General features: G+C 40.1%; 1 protein-coding gene across 1 annotated transcript; it reads left to right on the top strand.

The window, feature by feature from the left end:
- Window positions 1–4,729: 4,729 nt before the first annotated feature.
- On the top strand, window positions 4,730–18,810 carry calcoco1a (calcium binding and coiled-coil domain 1a). The gene is made up of 15 exons (XM_062427338.1): window positions 4,730–4,866; window positions 5,979–6,143; window positions 6,241–6,343; window positions 9,963–10,165; window positions 10,354–10,566; window positions 10,842–10,990; window positions 11,097–11,166; window positions 11,284–11,439; window positions 11,871–12,125; window positions 12,364–12,489; window positions 12,723–12,818; window positions 13,778–13,865; window positions 14,021–14,268; window positions 14,621–14,712; window positions 16,658–18,810. Exons 2-15 carry the CDS (start codon window positions 6,012–6,014, stop codon window positions 16,683–16,685), a joined length of 1,959 nt encoding a protein of 652 aa, XP_062283322.1. The 5' UTR covers window positions 4,730–4,866; window positions 5,979–6,011; the 3' UTR covers window positions 16,686–18,810.
- The last annotated feature ends 2,197 nt before the right edge of the window (window positions 18,811–21,007 follow it).

The raw sequence follows: 21,007 nt of genomic DNA, 5'->3' as shown, positions 1-21,007 counted from the left end.
TTTTGTAAGTAATTTGTTATAATGGCCTACAATTTCAGGGAAAAACGCTGCATCCATACACAGTGAAGGATTGCCAATCTGTCCAACAATCTGTGTTGGCAGGAACACAACCCTCCCCAAGCCTTTGCTGAATTAGGCTCTCTGTGCTTGGTACTGGACCAGAGTGCTAATGGTCAGATGGGAAATTAGCTTTGTCATATGCAACTCAGCACAAAATAGGTACGACTTTGAAAATTACACTTTCCCCCCGGATTGCTTCGTTTATAAGTGATGATGACACTTGATTTGGCTAAGAAATGTATGTCACATATTGGACTTGGCCTTGTTGACAATAGTAAACCGTTGGGCAAGGAAGTCGGCTTCCCCCAACTCTACCTTCCCTTCAACAAACTTACATTCCTGTCTTCAATCACTTGTTTATCTATCAGCTCACTTTAATTGTCCACTGGGTTTTTGACTGCACAATATTACATAAAAAGCACACGGGAGCCTCATGGCAGCAGCAAGACAGCCTCTGATGTAAAGCCTCACGCTTTGCACAGATAAGGCGGGTTCAATTTTAATGTTGCTAGCACACCGAGACGCACCAGGCTCACTTGTAAAACAGAATGCCCCCTTCGCTTGTAAACGCAGCAGCCCAAGAGGAGGAAAGCGATGGGGGTTGGGCTGGCTGAATTAAAAGGAGAAGAGGAATTCCACTTGTCCAACTCCTGCAATCCATCCAGTGGATCAATTTCTTCCCTCAAATTCCCAATCCATTCCCCATCTCTTTTAAAAACTAATACCCAATTCCAATCAAAACTGCAGTAAAGCATATCTTGTAAAAGGTCATACTGTGACCTCTGAGTTCTCTAAATTGGATGCTGGTTGGCCCACTTTCCTTTGACATACTGCACAGCCTGATATAAAAACTGCCCTGTGCACAATCACACCACCAGTGGGACCTGCATCCAGCCCATCAGTAGGTGTTCATGTTGATGTGAAGTGTCACAGCACGGAATGTTAAACAAGATATTGGTTGTCTGTGTTGAGGGAAACAGGAACCAGAACTCAAACCTAAACTGGAGCTTTGGGGGCCCTGGGAATGATTTTGGGATAGGTGTATCTGCGTGTGTATGTGTGCTTGCCATAGGCAGGATGCCGGCATATAGTGGAGCATCTCTCCTGCAGCCAGCCACGGGAACTGATCAGATGGACGATCAAACACTAATCATTCCCTCACGGCCCATACCGAGTAAAGCTGTCATTAATTTTGCGGAATTACATCAAATCTGAGACATTCTTTATGTGGCCCACGGCCTGTAGACAGTTATACGACAGGGACTGCTGCGCTAAGCAGATGGAGCAGCTTGGCCGTGCATACTAAATACCACCGTCCCCCATTTCTCTATCTCCACCCTCCCAACACTCTGCCCTCCTTCCAGGCACTCTGCTCCCATTCCCTCTTTCTTTGTTTTCTACCCTTCTAATGCCTTTCTTTGACTATATGGTCACACAGACTCATTGATTACATCACTCACCCCACACAAATGGACATTTAACTCAAAAATGCTCATATTGCTTTCAATAATACCTGGATAGAAAAAAACCTGCATTGATTTGTATTTCTAAGAGCCCTATCCACAAACAAGACACATCACACATTAATTTTATATGATGTGGAAATAAATTGCTCACTGACATAAATCTTTAATGTTTGTCTCTTGGATGTTGACAAATCTAATAGTTTACTTGGCTATACACGGCTATACACAACAGAAGGTCATAATCCCATTTGAGGTTTCCTTAGCAACTGATTACTTCTGAAGGCAAGTTGCGATTTATGACTAGTGACACATACCTGCCATTCCCTTTGAATGAGACATGTGGTAAGCTATATTCAGACAGATCACCTCAGGTAATGAAACTGCAGTAGCACTCAAGGGCTGTACCATTTTCTTACACTGAGAAGAATTCCAAGCCAAGCTGCTACAAATCAGCGACGACGGAGATTAAATTTGTGTGGAACAATCCTGCGACTAGTAAATAACAGCATAGTTTGGCTTTTGTGCCAGAACAGTTAATCCTGTCATTTTTTCCTAATACGTCAATGTGTTGATAATAGGGCTAAGCGATATGGAGAAAACCAAATATCATTATTAATAATGTACATATATATAATAAATAATCATCAGTAATGTGGATATAATGACTAAGTGTGTAAAGTCAAGTAATAGGACACCTAGAACAGTCTGGTAAGTTCAGACAATTACATCACTATACTGTAATGCAGTCTTTAAAAACTAGGATATCACAATATTGAAATATCTAAAGTCTGATACGATATCTGCTCTCATATCACGATAGATGTCATGTCAATATATTGCCCAACTTTAGTTGATATAAGTCCAGTTTGCACCTCCCATAGAAAGACGATGGTGTGTCTGTGCATGTGTGTGCATGTTTTGGGGGTGGGGTTGGGGGGTTATGACAGACAGAGGAGCCATAACAGCAGGCAACCAGGTCAAGATCAAGCAGTTTCATGGACAATCCACTTTCAGTCTAGTCTCTATTAGGGTGAAGCAACACATTCCTACAGCACAGCCGTCTTCTAACTTCACACACCAGTGACGCTTCAAAGTCAAGGCTATCTGAGGACTGCTGAGGCTCTCTAAAAAAACAGTAACACAAATACCACACACCTAACAAAACAGACACAAGGCCAGTAGGAACTGGGATATATAATTAATTTGTAACCAGGTCTTTTATATTTAATGCATAAAAGAAATCACAGTTGAAACAGAGCAGAAACAAGGCATGTAATTTTTAACCTTGTAGAAGCTAAAGATCAAAATCATGTTTACAATTTATTTTACTTTATTTCATAACATCATACAGCCTATAACACAAATATAAACAATGGATACACATTAACTGAATAAGGTAATTATTGCAGTACAAACTATTTAATTATCCCACTGCACAGAGAGCCACAACCTCCAGCACTACTTTGCTCTCACAGGCTCAGCACACTATTAATCCACTTAAACACAATTTATAGGGTCTCAACATCGACTGTCCGTCGGCATAAAATTACATGAAGCGTCCTTATAGTGTCTTCAACAGACTAAATTAGCCAAACTGGACTTACTAATTGAGGAGGAGTAAAGTACTGTGTGACTGGATTGACTCATCAATGAAGGGAGATAAATAAGCTGGCTAAAACAGTATGGGAACATCAATAACTATAAGTAATATATTATGAACAAGCTGTGGTTACTGTGGCATGATTACATTAAATACTAACTGTAATTTCCACCTCTGTGACCTGGGTATTTGCTTTTTTGTGGTTTCCAAATTTGTATTTGACCTCAAATTGGCAACAACAGAAATATTCCAGGTTTTTCTCAAGTTTCACAGATAACCCAGTAAACCTCAAAACAGGACACTGCTAGACATCAACTCAATTAACAAAAATTAAATTAGCCAAATTACACATTTTGGTCCAAGACAAACAATATAACTCATTTAATACACTCCCACTTCATGACTTTACATCAATGCTTTCTGTTGTCTGCTGTATCTCTGCCAGTAGCCAGTTATATACTTTGCTGTTCTGTTTTAATATTTGCAAAACCTTTATTGCAACAGTTATAATTTATGCAAAGTTATGGAAATGTCTGCAATCATTTTCCTATTTCATGACGCATCCTATTTAACCAATGTCCTCTCTTTATCAGAAGTCTCTCCTACAGTAAAGAAAAAGATAAACAAAAAAAATGGGTGCTAGGATTGCTTTACAAGGCTGTAGGATAGTCTCAAGAGGCTAGAGAGCATGCACTGTGTGTTTTAGTGGTTTTAGGACATGGCAACAACCTGAATACAAAGCACTGGGTTTCCAAGATGGTATACTGCCATCTGCTGTCCAGCACTGCAGCATCATCATGCAGGACAGCTCGCATGTGTCACCACATGTTACAAGACACAGTAAGAGCTGTGAGGCATCTCTCATAGAAATGGTCAAACTGGGACTCCCAAATAGGATTAGTGGATTATTTGTTAACTTCTCATAATAAAAAGACAAATTCTCTATTAAAGGTGGACCACGGCAAGAGAAAAACCTATTCCAGGTTTTTCTCAGCGAAGTTACATAGATAACTCAGTAAACTTTGGAACAGGATGCTACTGGACATCAACTCATAAACAAAACTTAAATGAAAATATTTAAATTAGTGTACAATGATGTAAGAGAACTGATTGTATTTTAATGCTATTCAAGTGGAATTCAAGCTTTAGCACATATGGAAAATACTGCTTTGGTTAGAGCAAGTGCAACGCAAACATAAATGAGAGAGTACTGTAGCCTATGAGATGATCAGCTACACATGAAAACATAGCGATGAGTAAACACAGGTCAAATATGCACTCTTCCCACACATCCGTTTTCCTACAATCGTTGTTTTCCTCCTCGCACAACAGAAACATTGGTCAGTGAACGCCACACCGTCGGACGACCAGCTTTTACATGCGATGAGAAAAACAACACCAGCCGATGACAAGCATCATATTACGTTTCGTGCGACCTCTGCTTCCCTGCTTTGAGCTTGGGGGTTGTAGTTTAAAGTGCAGCATTAAAGCGTTCATTCACCGACATAGCGGACACCAGCTCCCACAATTCCGCGGTGGAAGTCGACCTGTCATGCTTGTGTTTTGCTTTGGTTTTTTGTTATTGTTTCGGGTTAGTGGAGCAACTGAGCTCGAGGAGCAAAGCACGACTTGTCTCGCTCACGTTTATTGTGTTGTTTTTCCCTCACGGCCTGTGACTCCTCTATCTGATAGAGAAACGTCTCCTTCACACTGTTTACAGAGAAGTCAAGACGGTAAAAGGTAAGCGAGATGTCAGAGACGGTCGACAGAAAATGTGCGCAGATAGTGTTCGTTGTTAACAAAGCCTATTATTGTCTCGCCTGACGTGCACGCGCAGCACATCCACTAATGAGGCAACGATAATTAGCGAGTACGTGTTCAGATCTGCCTCTTGAGGCTTTGGTGAGACGTTTGTCTTTCTGAAGCTTGCATCGATTCGCAGGGTACTCAATGTTTTCTCGACATGTGCTACTGTTGGGCCTCAAGCCTCGTGCTGTGTAATATGAACCCTCGGAAATGTGGTGCTACTGTAGTTTATAGTTTTGTCACTGATCTATCGTTTTTAGACATCTGTACTGCAGCATTCAAAATGTTTAACTTTCTTCCCATATTCCTGAATGTGGAACAATGCGTTACTAAGTTATAAAAACAATGCACATTATTTCATTTGAGTATAGCTGTTACACCTCAACAGCAACAGATAAATAATAAGGATGATAGTTACTTAATCTACAATTAAAGAACTATTAAAGTTTCTTCTATGTTTTTTCTCTTGCACATGATCTGTTTATAGCCTCTGCTGCACTATTTTGCATTTCTTCTGCCCCAGGTTGCTGCTTGGGTTTAAATTTCTGCCATGACATATGGCCTATAGGAGGTCAATGCCCAACACACAGCTAAATTAATAAATAATGCTTTCTGTAAGCCACAAGTCTCCAAGCAGCGTAGTTAAGCAGCAAGTCCATAAAATTCACAGAGTGTGTTTGCTACTAGAATTTGAGCCCCATACATGCTGGTGGCCCCAGACACCTTGTACCATATGGTTACACGTGACGTGTACAATAGCAAATTATTTTGACACTGACTGAAATAGCCCAAGTGACAAACATGCAATATGTCATGTTGCTCAAATGCCTTGCTGTCACTAAGGTTTAGTTGTGGTGTACTTTCCTCAAGTGTGCGCTCAGTCAGGGTATCTTCTTACACTGAATAAATATTCACAGACTGCTGACTCTATCGTGTTTGTTCTCGCTCTTACCTATTTCAGCTCGTTTAACCACGCTTGTCAGTGTCTACCTTGAATTTGAAATGAACAACCCTAAACTTTGAATGTTGTGTTTTCTTTCCTGTAGGTGCAAAATAGCTTGCCTTTGTTTTGTGTTGCCATGGAAAAGGCTTGGCGGGTGGACTTCAGAAACGTGGGCTGCAGTTACTTCCCTCAGAGCAGAGTCGATTGCCACTACACACTGAGCTCACAGTACAGCTGGGCCAGCAGTGACTGGATAGGGCTCTTCAAGGTATTGTTAACCTGATGATTGTCACAAACAATATATACATCCTAAAGTATATACATCCTACTGCAAAATAAAAGTGAGTGAATGTTTTCTTCCTCAGGTGGGATGGTCATCAGTGAGGGACTACCACACGTTTGTTTGGGCACTGGCCCCAGCCAACTATCAAGAGGGCACAGATGTCAACTGCTGTGTGCATTTCCAGGGTACTCGTGTTCTTGTTTTCTCATTTTATTTACAATAGTTAGCCAGGATCTACACTGCCACAGATAAAACCTTCAGCAGAAGATTGCTGTTCCTATGAAATTGATGGCTCTGTTGTACAAACAGCTAGTGATTAAGGGTGCACAATATATAAATAATCTGATATTTTAGGGTTAGGGTGACAGAGAGGCAAAGCTGTGTTCTCCTTTGAAATAAGTGATCAGAGTCATTGATGCCATCAACACAAACCTTCTGACACTAAAATACAAACTGGATTAGCTGATCAATATCAAACTTAACTTCAATTCAATGCAAACTCTATTGTGGAAAAACGTGTCTAATCTGACTGCAGAGCGTTTCTCTTCACACATTCCTACCTGACTGTTTAATCGAGCCATTTGTCTCTAGCTTTTTTATTTCTCAGATTATCTTTGCTTTCCCAACATTGTAACGTGCTGCTCTAATTACTGTGAAACATACAATTGATGCATTTTTGACATCTAACTTGAATTTAACAGATGCGTCTCATCTTATGATCAGTTTCTTGTGTGATGTACAAGTTCCTTTTTCCTTTTTCTGGATCCAAATCCTCCAGAGTGGAGCAAGCAACAATGTTACATTCACTTTCAGCCATTCTCCTCACTGCAGCTGCACAGTCATATTAATCAATCAATCAATCAATCAATCTTTATTTGTATAGCGCCAAATCACAACAAAGTTATCTCAAGGCACTTTACACATAGAGCAGGTTCTAAACCGTACTCTTCAAGTTTTAATTTATAAAGAGACCCAACATTCCCACATGAGCAAGCATTTAGCGACAATGGCAAGAAAAAACTCCCTTTTAACAGGAAGAAACCTCAGGCAGAACCAGGCTCAAAGTGGGCGGCCATCTGCCTCGACCGGTTGGGGTAGAGGGGAGAGAAAGGAAGAATAGGAGAGAGAGAGAGTAGCACATTGAAAATAAACATTGAAGCTAGAAGGTCCGGGACTGGAATCTGTCATCCGGACGTCTACAGGCCCAGATTGCCTGTGAGATGAGAAAGCACAGACAACTCCGGGGAAGAAGTGTAGGTTACTGAATGCATTAATAGTACATGAATGTTATTGGATATAGATGGATGGATAGAGAGAGAGAGAGAGGAGGAGAGAGGAGCTCAGTGCATCATGGAGGTAGGAGTCCCCCGGCAGTCTAAGCCTATAGCAGCATAAACTTAATAATGTGATATGACACATTTCTATCACATTAAAAAATCATACTGGTATTGTCACATACAACATAATGTGGAGCATTCCTACTAGCAACATGTGTATTAAGTGAAGAAACATTTTAGACATTTATATCTTTAAAAAGCATTTCCACAGAAGTAAAAGGGAAATATCCTTTGCAGAAGGCAAAAGTCCCTCTTGGCTTGGTCTCTTTAACAGACACAGCCTCTGTCATAGTTTGAATGAATTTCTTTAATAGACAGAAGGCTGAGTAATGAAGATGACGAAGACAATGGTTCAAAGCCCACTCCAAGTACCACCACTCACTGAAAATTACAGCATTCACTCTGTCTATCTGTCAACAGCAGCTGATAAGCCTGATTCAGTGTGAGGGGCACGTGTGCAGCAGGTGAGGCGTTGACCTCTGGCAGAGTGATTTATCACTAAGTTAAGCATACTGTCGATGTCATTCTTCAGTGGAAGAAGAGTAAAAGAAAGAAAGTGTAAAGAAAAACTGCTGATGGTTACTTATCACCAGTAATGCAGTGATTTAAAAAGGTGCTATATGAAAGAATTGTAAAAATTGCCAAATTTGTACCTCACACTCAAAACTCCAAAACTGTTCTTTTGTTCACAATCTGTTGATCATTTAGTTAATGTTTTAAACTGAAATTCATATATAATTCATAATATTTCAGCTTTAAGGGTTGCACTGTGACCTAAACTAGTGCTGAGTTACAATACAGCTCATAAACTTGCTCCATGTCATACTTTGTCTGTTTTCCATCTTCCTCCTTTACTGTGCACGTGTTGTGAAACAGTATTTCCAAGTAAATCAACGTTTAGCTATTGCCTGTTTGAGATAAGGAAAATATTATATTAGCTTACTTTATAAGCTGGATGAAGTCATGGCTGCGTTCTGGTCACAGTAGGAAGCAGGAGGCATAACATCATCAGTGCCTGTAGGGTTTGGATTGGAGTAAAAAATAAAAAATACAGAATCAAGAATGTGGGGAGACAAACAAATATGGTACATTTGCAAATAAACTGAAAGTTAGTTGCAAAGTTAAGCAAACAGCACAATTAATCAAGAAACCAGCTATATAGTAGCACTATCAATGCTAGCAAACCAAAGACTGAGAAACTGAGAGCATGGATGGGCTCACCAATAGGAGCTTCTTTTTCACAGGCAATAGATGAGACTTTGATGTCAGTATTATCACTGTTAGCTAACATGGGCCGCAGTGGCTCTGCAATATATTTATGTTTTGGCTCAAATGACTGCAGGCTTCACTTGTCTACAACATTAACTTGCTGTTGTTTAAAACTTCATGGCATTTTGAACAAAGCCAGTTAATTCTACGATGTATTGGTGGTTAGCTTGCTATCACGTCGACAGGTGTATTTTGGGCTTTGAACTGAGGTGAAATGTTTGCACCTGCTAATGGGATGCCATGCTGAAAAACTCTACTCGCCAAAACGTTACAGAAATTAAACTAAAGGAAAGCTTATCTCACAAAGGCTGAAGCAACACTTGTTAAGAGTTAAGGTAGCCAGACGACTGATCTCACGTTAGCGGTGACTTACCTGTTTCAGTTAGCTTGTTTAGGATCTTAACAGAAAAAAACGAAAAATGGGAACAAGGAGGACTCCGTCCCTGCATATCAGGATGGGTTTGTTGTTTCTGAGATGCAGGTCAAATCATCGCGCCACTTTTTTTTCGCTCACCTGTGCTGAACTTGCTGAGTGCTGCCACTGGTGGCCGGGAGCTCTACTGCATCCATATACTGTATATAAGAAAGACTGCAACAGACGCCGAAAAAATCTGTGTTACTGCAACGTCACATTAATGTACGGAAGCCGATTTCCGCCAATGTGATAAAAATAAATAAATATATAAGTCATTATAATGAGACAGTATGTTAAAACAATGACTTAAAATCTAAAAATAAATACTTAGTATCTGTAAATAATGACGTAGTAACTAAAAAATATTGACTTAGTATCTCAAAATAATGAGAAACTACCTCGAAATAATCATTTATCTTCTGACTTATTAGTATGTCATTATTTTGAAATAGTGTCACATTATTTTGAGAAAGTTTCTTCTATTTTGTCATGTAATCACAGACTGACTCCATGATGTTGAGATTAGGGTTCTGCTGGGGCCATAACATCTGTTGCAGGACTCCTTGTTGTGGCTGAAGATAGTTCTTTATGACTCTGGTTGTATGTTTGGGGTCTTTTTAAAGCTGCAGAATAAATTTGGGACTAATCAGACACCTCACTTCTGGTTTTGAATTAACTATAAGAATCTAAACATCTGAAGCGGCAAAAATATTTTGCACAGTATTATACTTTGAAACACAATTTTTTCACATAACTCTATTCTTTTTTTCCACCACTTTTTAGCTTCCTACCTACCCAAGCCAGGCTCCCAAGAGTATGAGTTTGTATATATTGATGCAAAGGGGGAAGTGTGCTCCTACAGCCCTAAATTCACATTCTGCGCCCCGAAGCCACTTGAAGATCTGGTGACCCTTGAGGATGAGCCCCATGGAGAGGAGGAAAGCACAGGCATGCTACTGGTTGTACCCAGGGCTGAACTGCTGCAGGTGAGGATGACACATACAGAGCAGACTAACTAGATAAGTGTCAGAGAGACAATTTTTTCAGTCTTGTAAAAAGAGTACTGATAAAACACAGATGTTAGGAAATCAATACTGTTTACTGCTTCTACAAAAGGATGAAAGCACAATGATGATACCTAATCTGACGCCTACTTCCTCCTGTCTCTTGTCAGAGTCGACTGCAGGAATGTCTGCGAGAGCGAGCTGAGCTGCTGCAGACCCAGGAGGCTGCAAACAGGCAAAGAGAGAAAGAGAAGGGGGACCACAAGAGAGCGAGGGAGGCCTGGGAGAGACGACACAAAGAGCTTGAAACTGACATAGGCAGGTTGCAGGAAGAGTTAAAGCAGAGACAGGACAAGATCGAGGAGACGGAGAGGAAGCAGAAGGTGGTGTATGAAGCTTGGAAAATTAAAGGGAATCACATCTAGGATGGATTCCATACTTTTTTATCTGTATCTGTAAGAGTATTCACAGATGAAAAGCACAGGTCTCTGTGTAAACAATATCCAGCCATTGTCAATATGAAATTACGTAACAGTAATTCAGTAAAACGCCTCAGTTGTTGTATTAATATGTTAGAAATGATGTGATCTTGGTAGCCTAAGCATGATAAATTCAATATTCTCTCATAAACTTGTAATAAATGCCTCTTGTCTGTTAGGAGGAGGAGGCTTTGAGAGAATCGCTTACCCAAGAGAAAAGTGCTTTATTGGATGTGAGTGAGGCAAGCGAAGTGCGAATCAGAGAGCTGGAGGAGGACATCAAAGCCCTGACACAGAGAACTGTGGAAAGAGAGACCGAGTTGGAAAGGTTTGACATATTCTTTTGTTTTTCTTTCCTTCTTTAGTTGTAGTTTCAATATTACGTGGGTCTTGCGAATACTTCTGGTTGTCAGTAACAAAATATGTGTGTGCAGAGTGAAGGAAAGAGCAAAGAGGGCAGGAGTTCAGAGGAAAGACGAGGAGAGCGAGAGAAAGAGCCTACAGGTATTTTCAATTAAGAACATGTTGTATATAATAATAAAACCTGTCTCACAGTTGTTCTTTTTTTTCTGTATCTCTATCTCACTTTTCCCATCTGTGTCATTAATCTCCTTCTCTTAGAACAAGTTGGAACAGACAGAAGCTGAACTCAGAAGTCTGTCCAAGGAGTTCCAGGGCCTGAGGAACTCGCTGGCCCAGAGAGACACAAGCGTCCTGCAGCTCCAAAACACCATCACCACCCTCACCCAGAAGCTCACCACTGCCCACAGGAAAGAGGTCAGACATGTCAAAGGAGCTGAAAGGAGGATTGGTAGTTGAACTGTAAGCTCTGTAAGCTCTTGTATACCTCAGGAGGCATTTTGTATATTTAATCTGATTTTTGGATTTCGCAAAACATAAAAATGGTAGTAGGAGTATTTGCCCCTAATATCATGTTTTATTTGAGGAGAATATGTGATCTCAGCTCTTGGAGATGAGATGTGGTTCTCTGTTGCCTTTTACTATTTCACCATTTGATACATAAATGTATTTCTACATAACACACATCTCACAGTTTGGAATGTGCTTGTATTTACGTAAGCCATGACATTGGTATTTACAAATTCAGACTTTTTTTTTCTCAATTCAAGACTGGGATTCTGAGGCAAACCCCCTTACAAGTAACATATTTCTAATCAGTAAATTATCTCTTGTTCCATAATGGGCAGACGGAGAGCGAGGCAGCAATGAGGGAGATGCGGAGCCTGCGGGAGCGTCTGAACGTGACTGAGCGTACCGCAGATGGCTTGAAGAGTGATCTAAGTACCATGATAGCCCAGAGGGATCAAGGGCAGGCCGAACTGCATCAAGCCCGTCTTCAGGCTGCCCAACTAACCCTTCAGCTCGCAGATTCCAGTCTGGCCCTGAGGGAGGGCAGAGCCCATTGGGCACAGGAGAGGCAGAGTCTGCAGCGTACTGCTGAGGTACAGCACATACAATCTGACGTGGAGAGTTTCGTTTTTAATATATTTGCCATAATGTCCCGCTGTTTTCCAAATGAGTAATGTTGTTAGAAGTCATGATGTTTTCAAAACAGCATCTGATAACTTCAAGATAAAATGTTCCTATACTTCACTGATTTGCTCATTTTCCAGTGCATTGTAGCTATGAAGTCAAGTTGTATACTGAGTAAATGTGTGTGTTTGTGTGTCACCCTGACAGAAGGACCACGAGCATCTGGAGAAACTCAACGTAGAGATGCAGAGGATGGAGGAGAAGCTGCAGGAGGAGAGGATGGAGAGAGTGAAGCTGGAGGTAGAGCTTGGGAGAGAAAAGGATTGCAACCGGGTGAGGAAGTCCATTAAGAGCTTACTGCATTCAGTTTTTCTTGTCATAGGCTCTTTTTGTCACTTAGTAATCATTCATTTTCCCAGGGTGAGTGTGTTTGCAGTAATACTAAGAAACTGCACAAAATTATTACTTAAATCTAACACAGTTCTTTTCTGTTTCAGTTACCTACACTACACACTCTTGTTGGATGGTTCTGACCTATCTTGTTGTCCTTCATATCTGACCTGCAGGTTCAGTTGAGTGAAACCCGCAGGGAGCTCCAGGAGTTGAAGGCCAACCTTAGGGTCACCCAAAAAGAGAAGGAACAGCTTCTTGCAGAGAAACAGGTCAGAGACATTTTTTACAGTCACAGGTGACAGGCTTGACTCTGTACTGATAGCATGTTTGTCAAAAAAGGGAAAGATGTAACATTTTGAGGTTAATTTTATTCATGTAAAAACACTGATGGTGTCACAGATTCTGACTTTGCTGATGTTTTCAAAAGATTGAAATTAAACTATAATGCTGCAGGCACCAAAATCTCACATGACAATCTGTGGAAAATATTTTGGGCCTAATTTGTGCCTGATCAATTTATAGGCTTGTATAGATTAACAAATACATTTTGTTTTTATCCTACTTGAATATATTTATATCACAGCTGCCGTCATTACTAGCTTTTAATTTACTACAAATTTAGCAACAATTTGCATTACACTCAAACTGAATGTGCCCATGAATCATTTTTGTTTTTTCCAAAAGCTATTAGCATTGACAATATATTTGTATTGTGAGTGTGTGTAGTGAACATACACATAACATACACAGAAGTATGCTGGTGTTGTGAATGTCCCAGGTTTTGGGGATCTTTCATCTGTTGTTGTCTTCTTTCTTGTTATTGTGCTATATAAACTGTTTATTGTGCAATATAAATCAGTGGATTTCAGGGCAGTCAGTGCTGCTGTTGTTAAAGCGCCTGCAGAGTTTTTGTTGGCTAACCACCATCACGTTTGCCCACTACTGGCAGAGTAAATGGTCAGTGTTTTTAAAATCAGAGTCATTTTAACATCCACCATATGGTAGAATAGCAGGCAATCTGTGGTACATCATGAATCATACACATTAACATTTTTATTGTAAAATGATAATAATATTTATATAATAGCAAATGTTGTGTATTTCCTGTATAATCATTTTATGTGGCTTGAAGGGGTTGGACATGAGGGTTATGAGAGTGATGCCTGCTGAAGCCATGATTAAAGTTCCACCCTGGTGTGTGATATGATGGCTGTATTTTCCACTACAGGAGCTGATGGAGTACATCTGTCAGCTGGAGCAAAAGATGGGAACAGCGGACAGTGCCATGTGGAGCGCTGACCCCATTGCTTCTACAGGTGAATGGGACCACACATTAATCTACTGAATGTCCTGCAGATGTGAACAATAAAAGTGTTAACTATCATTCAACAGCAGTATTGTTCAGAGTGGCAGGTGTCATAGTGCTCTGAGGAAAAGTGACCACTCATTTGCTGATGTTTCTATCTGGCAGTGCGTCCTGGCAGTGCGTTATCTGACTCTGAGGATGAAAACCCAGAGGCCTTGCAGCCCCTCCGTCCACCAAGACCTCTGGGACACTACAGCCTGTGTGAGCAGGGCCAATCTAACTCCTTGCTTCTCACCACCCCTCCTCCTTCCCCCAGAGAGGTGGAGAGGGGTGCAGTGGTCATCAACCAGCCAGCCCCTCTCTCCTCGCCACACCAGGCTGGAGCAGACACTCTGGCGCACAGCTCTGACTCGGTGAGACAAGCTATCTGAAGCGCTTAGTGCCACCATAGTGTAATTATATGTGATACTGAAAATGAGCTATGTCTTCATGGTGATAGTCATGCACACCATTTAAACATGGGCAGTGGATCGTTTGATATAGACATTATCCCCTAGAAGCAATTAGGCTGCTAGTCTGCAAGTTATTAGACTGTAATAGCTGTTGGACAGATATGTGTTAAGTGTCTGTATGTGTGTGTGTGTGTGTGTGTGTGTGTGTGTGTGTGTGTGTGTGTGTGTGTGTGTGTGTGTGTGTGTGTGTGTGTGTGTGTGCGTGCGTGCGTGCGTGCGTGCGTGCGTGCGTGTGTTGATGTCTGGTGTTTAGGAGGAGGAACCTGATCCACTTCAGTGTGGAAGGCGCAGCTCTGAAGACGATACAGCACTTTTGCTGCCTGAACACATGGACACTGTTCTCAGGTGCAACACACAGCATTTAAACATACAATACACATGCATAGAGGAGAATGAAGAACAAGTACTCAAATCCAATATTCTCAAGTATCACATAAATAATACTCCATAAATTGTTTTCACAATTTTATCAATGTCAGATTATTTTTACATTGGTAGAAATATATAAATAATAGATAAGAATATCTTAAATAAAAGTCGCCACTTTTAGGAGTGGGTTCTTTAGTAACTAATTATATTTACTCAAGTACTTTACTGAAGTACAATTTTGAAATACAGTACATGTGCGTTATTTGAGTATTTCCATTTTATGGTACTTAATACTTCTACCCCATTAATTTTCAGAAGGAAATATATTATTTGCTCTTTAAAGATTCCATGATTGGTTCAAAATCTGGTTGGTTTGTGACCCCTTACGAAAAACAATTTACAGTTGAGGCTACTTGCCAGGTTTCAGATGTCTATTAGTTGCAGTAGTTCCACAAAGGGGTGTAATTTCTTTAAACTTCTCAGATGCTTTCATTTCAATGATGTTCAAGAAAATTATCCAGTGTTTCTCAAAAAACATTATTGCGGCGGAACTTTTCTACTCCATTAATCATCTTTCAACCCCTCTGATTTATCTTGTGACCCTTTGCAGGGGGCCCAACCCTCAGTTGGGAGCCACTAGACTAAACTAAAGTTATTAAATTATCTCAAATTCAACAAGCTACAAGAGTAAAATAATGCTTACATTAGTATTAATCTTGCATAAGTGTTAATCTAATAATATCAGTCACATTTTACTGTGTAATGAGTACTTTTACTTTTGATACGTAAGCACATTTTGCCAATAGGTATTTATACTTTTAAGTAAAGCAGGATTTTTAATACTGGACTTGTATTTTTATATTGTTGTATTAGAGTTTTTCTGTCATCACTCACTGCCTTTCACACTGTTACATTAATGTTATTGCATTAACAGGTGGAAGTATTTAATTTTGCAAAGTGTGTAACTATTTCATTAAATGTTAGTGTTATAGCCTCTAAAGGCCAGAAATAATGTTAAATGGACACATAGACATACTTCACTCAAAATATATTGAAGCATTACGGTCAGCATGCATTCCCCTCACTGGAGGGCAAAGCATTACTGAACATGTGACGATAAGACAATCACAACAAATCATGCACAGTTGAAGATTTAATGTTTAAAAACTGAGATTTGCATTACTGGCTGCACATTAAAATGAACATTTCTTTCAAACAAACAAGCCAACAAATTTCTGCCTGTCACGCTGGCTGGTTTAAACTCCGGCAATGCGTCATATTTTATGAGCTCATGACTTGATTTATGTGTACAACCTTACTCTGCAAACTAATTAGTGAACACAGCCACCAGAGAAATGCAGTGGAGTAGAAAAGTATCATATCTCTCCCTGAAATATAGATAAATAAAAACACAAAGTATCTCAAAATGGAAGAGTAAAAAAAGTACTTATACTTTAAAATTGCACCTACATATAATATCTAAGTAAATCTACTTAGTTACTTTCCATCTCTGGTCCCATACATTGGTTTCAGGCACGCACAATGAATTCAATGCTTGCTAATGCACACAGACACATGCGAGCAATTATTTATGGTGACAGGGTGAGTATGGCTGGAAGATGGAAGTTTTGAATATGTGGTCGTAAAAGAAGTTAAGTCAGGGTGAGGAGGGGGAGCCTGTGCAAGACAGAGACGGGGCACGGGAGGAGCGAGATGGGAGGACAAGGGGACAGATAAGTTGACAGCAAGCTGTAGCAATGATTTACCTGAGGGGTGTACCACAGTCACGGGCCAATTTTCAGCATCATTAAAGCCTTCGCTCTCCCTCTCAGCCACTCCTTCAGTCGAACCTCTTTCAACCAGAATGTGTGTTTCTTTCAGTTTTTCATACACGCACACTCTACTTTGTGTCTTCCTCCAGTGATCTGGCCGACACCTCGCTATGGTAACCAGTGGACATCCAGCCCACAGCCAAAGCAAATGATCAGAAAGAGGAGGAGGACTTTCTTGGAGTTGGTGTGTTTTCCGCATTACTTCCACTAACAAGCACATATACAGCTCTCTCACTATAAAATGTTGATATGCAATTGACATTGTATCTGCCGTGAACCTTGGTTTTTCCCCTCTAGACTGTTGTGTTATTGCCCTAGCTGTTTCATTGTTAGGAATGACATAATGCTCATGGTGGCAGGTCAACACCGTGTTTATTACTGACATAAGACTCTCGCACAGTTTGAAACGGCGGGCTTTTAGGCATGGGCTCTGGCATTTGAGAGTTTGCAGGCTGTAGCAGAATGATTTCTGTTGAATCATTGCTATGTCGAGAGCTTTACGATGGATATTATGTCGTTTTTATGACATTTGTGATTAGGAGTCATGACAGGCACTGTAATTATGACGTTTTGCGCCGGGCCTAGCTCCACTGAAAATCATGGCAAAACTCTCTTCCAGCATTAAATTTCTTCACAGCAGCTTTGAAACAGCATAAAGTAACGATACGGCATCATGCTAGAATTATATCACAGTAATGTAAGTCTATGACATCATATTTCTCCTCTATTTACTCAGAACTAAGATTTGATATGCACTTTCTTGTACGCATTAGGGGCTGCTGTTGTCACAGGCAGTTCAGGAGATTTAGAGATGCAGAGGCTCTCTAAGATGGACAGGCATTTGAAATAGAAAGCTTATTGAACAGATTGTGTCTATTAAGATAGATGCCAGATGCAACTCGCTACTTCAATAACTTAATATCAATATTATTATAATGTTAATGCTCATAAGCTTTTCACTATAGATGCAATTTTTACTTGTTTAACGATCCTGGATTTTACATTTCATAACTATTGGAATGAAATGCTAATTTACTGGCTGGATTTGGATATTCAGTCTTTATTACAGTTTGTATTGTACAGAAATCTTGATTCATGCTCACAAGTAGTTTTAAATTTGTGCCTAAAATAATTAAATAAGAGTCTTATCAAAGATTAATCACCTAATCATCCTGACATCATGACATGGTGTGGGTATTTTTCCCTAGCCCTATGGCAAAGTACTGCCTAATAAAGAATTGCTGCCTACCTTTTAATCAATACTGTATGCATTTTTCATGATTTTCTATTTATAATTAACTTGAGTTATGCTGCAATGAAACTATATTCAGGTTTAGTTTGAAATAAGTGTTTTGGTTTTACACACAACTGTTTGTGCAAATGTGTGACCATTTTTCCGTGCTTGGCTAAGAAAATTTGCTAGACACTTTGATGCTTGACTTTATCTGCTGTATTTGCACCCTATTTTTACTATAGAAGAGTTTTTAGATGACAAGTTGATATATGAATACTTAACAATGTATCAGGTGTGTCTCTCCATTATTATCTAAATCATTACCATTGTGTGTTGTATTTACGCATATGTTACCTACACTTTTTTGTTTTTGTTTTTAAATACTGACTCTGACTCTGTTAAGATTTCATATTGGAGGTATTTTGTTGCAAGATATCGGTGTTAATGAAAGGGAATGATACCAGCAGGATGAGCTTAAGTTAGAAGTGAACATGTGTCAATGATCTGCAAAAGAAATTATGTTTAAACTGTTTTAGCGGGAACAGGATTATTAAAAAGTTATGAGAGGAGTTTCAGCGGGTTTTGTAGTAAATGTCTGCCCAACCTCTCATTTACCTTGTGTCACTAGGTTTGCTAGTGTTGCAGTACATGTTGATTCTCCATATATAAAATGTTTTGAATGTTTTGAGGAGCCTGGAATTCTTTCCCAGAAGATAGTGTACTATGTGTATTCTCCATAGTCTTTGTTTGTGGTTGTAATCTGATTTTATGTCCTGGGGAAGTTATTTTTTTGTTGATCCACTGAGAGCTCCAGTGTGAGTGCTCCTCGTCAGGCACACTGTCGCACATTGCAATAAAGCTCCAGCGGTTATGGTTTGTTTTTGAAGTTTTGTGTGTGTGTGTGTGTGTGTGTGTGTGAAGGTTATCCCATGTGTACACCACCGTGTATTTTCTTATCAGTCATGTAACAGGGTTTGGGCGGGGTTCTGTATAATAAAATGGTTTATGTATCCATTATTGTGTGTAATGTGTCTTTTTCTGGCCAAAGATCATAGCAATATTTTGATCCTCACAGGACATTTCACTGGTAATTAACTATGTCATTTCTTCTCATGCAGTTATATAGCCTATTCCCTTTTGGCTCATTATCAGATACATTTCTCATTCTGATCTTTTTTTCTCCCTTCTCACCTTTGGCTCTCCACCAGACCCCCTCAGGGCTGACCTCCTCTTCATCCTCGTGCCTCCCTGCTCCTCTGGCCATCTCCTGCTGCCGCTTTTAAGCTCTCTTCCTGCCCCCCTACCACACTCCTTACATCTTAAGTCTGGGGTGACGATTGCTAATTATAAAATCAATGATGCTGGGCTGCCTAGTTTACAGCCCCCTCTAAAACCTTAACTGGGAAATCACTGTGGGATTGATGACTCCCTCACTCTTTATCTCTTTTAATTAGAAATGTAAAAGATATGAAGACCCAGAGGCCAGAACACATCTCCTAGTTTTTATGACCCCAATGCCTGCCTGCCTGCCTTTCCCAGCTCTAGCGCCCCTGTCCAAATCACCCTTCCCCGACCTGGCCTTGTTTATTTCCTCTGCCTCTCCCTCCATTTACCTCCCTGCTGACACACCCTCCATTCTCACTCTTGTCACAGATACCTTTACCCATTTCTTCATCACTTTCTCCATTACCTTTTCTTTAAGATCACCTGCCTGCCTCTCTGCTCATACAGGAGAAGGTGTTAAATTTATGGTCTTTGCACTTGAAAACGTTTCTCACCTTCCCCTCACCTCTCCTTTCTTCCCTTGACTGATTCCCAACCCTCCATGGATTCACTGCATTTGTAACAAATGATGAACATGTCCTTTTTGTCTGTTCTGTCCCAAGCAAAAGATGATGTGGTGTTTCACAAAATGACCCTGATCCTAACTCCATGCATCCAGCACGTGACATATATGCCTTTCTGTCTTGTATATAGCTCTGGATCCACATAGAAAGACCCTGCAGTTTTGTTTTATCACATCAAATGCAGGTCACATGCACCTCCATTCTCTGCCTTTATCACACCCTGAGCCCGGGCCCTTCCTCCTAAACTGATGCCAGGAGCACTTGGGTTCACTGAGCTTTATCCTCCTGATCACTGTCTGAGGAATCAGCCTCTGCTGCTCCATTATCTCTCCTGTGTGTTGACTAAAGCGTCAGTGCAGTTTGCTCATGTTGAAGGCAAACTCAACAGGATGTGCAGCAGGGTCTTTTGCTGGGTATAAATATTCAAATGAATTTCTGTGGTATGCGCTCACGACCCACTTTTATGGATTCTTTACTATTTTTTGTGAATAACTGATGTCCTGTGGCTTCCAGGATATTACAAGTGAGATTTTTACCCTTTATTAATTCATAGTACAATTCTACCTTTTCCAGGGGCCTTAGTTATTACATCTCCATACTTTTTCATTTCTAGGGATTAAGGCTTCCCACCTCAATTAATTAGTTAATCAAGCATCATTGATGTGAAAGGATGACCATATAGAAATCTTGCCCGGCTCCATAAAATTCCCCCAAGCACACCCAAACCCTCCCATGGGTTCCCATGGCAACACCTTCCAGGGGCTCAGTATATGAGGCCATTTGATTGTTCCTTGTAAAACAGTGTATAATGTATGGACCTTATTTTAATTCCAATCTGGCATTATTGATCTGTCTTTAATGATAGTTAATTAAAGCAATCATATAATTGATAGAATCTCATCTCTAGTTATCACCCTTCTCTGATTCTCTCCCTCTCGGACTCTCTATTAATGAAATCAAGGTGAGGCATTAGTATCCCACAGTGGTGCCCTGGAAAAAAGATATGTTTACTCTCAGTCCGTTCTTTAGATAATTTATCGGGATAGCAAGAGAATGTGATCTGATCAGTGAAAGTGCCAAGATGGGTCCTATAAAAGTTGTGATAAATTTATAAATCTTGATTACTGGTGACAATCTGAAAAAAATAAGGCCATCTCTAGGGTTTATTTGTCTTATTAATTTGCTTGTTTCCAGAGGTATCCTGACAAATGTGCTGACTTTGAGTTGAGTTTAAGGCCCTGATATGCTTTCATGTTTCACAGTTCAGTAGTCAGATCTCTTATGGCAACTACAAAATGAGACCAAAGCAGACTCAGTTTTGAATAGGAAATGCGTGATTTTCTATAAGATCATATATC

This window comes from Scomber scombrus, chromosome 10 (genome assembly GCF_963691925.1).
Source record: "Scomber scombrus chromosome 10, fScoSco1.1, whole genome shotgun sequence".
Taxonomy (NCBI): Eukaryota; Metazoa; Chordata; class Actinopteri; order Scombriformes; family Scombridae; genus Scomber; species Scomber scombrus.
The sequence above is the reverse complement of the archived record's forward strand: the minus strand, read 5'-3'. Positions and strand labels throughout refer to the sequence as shown.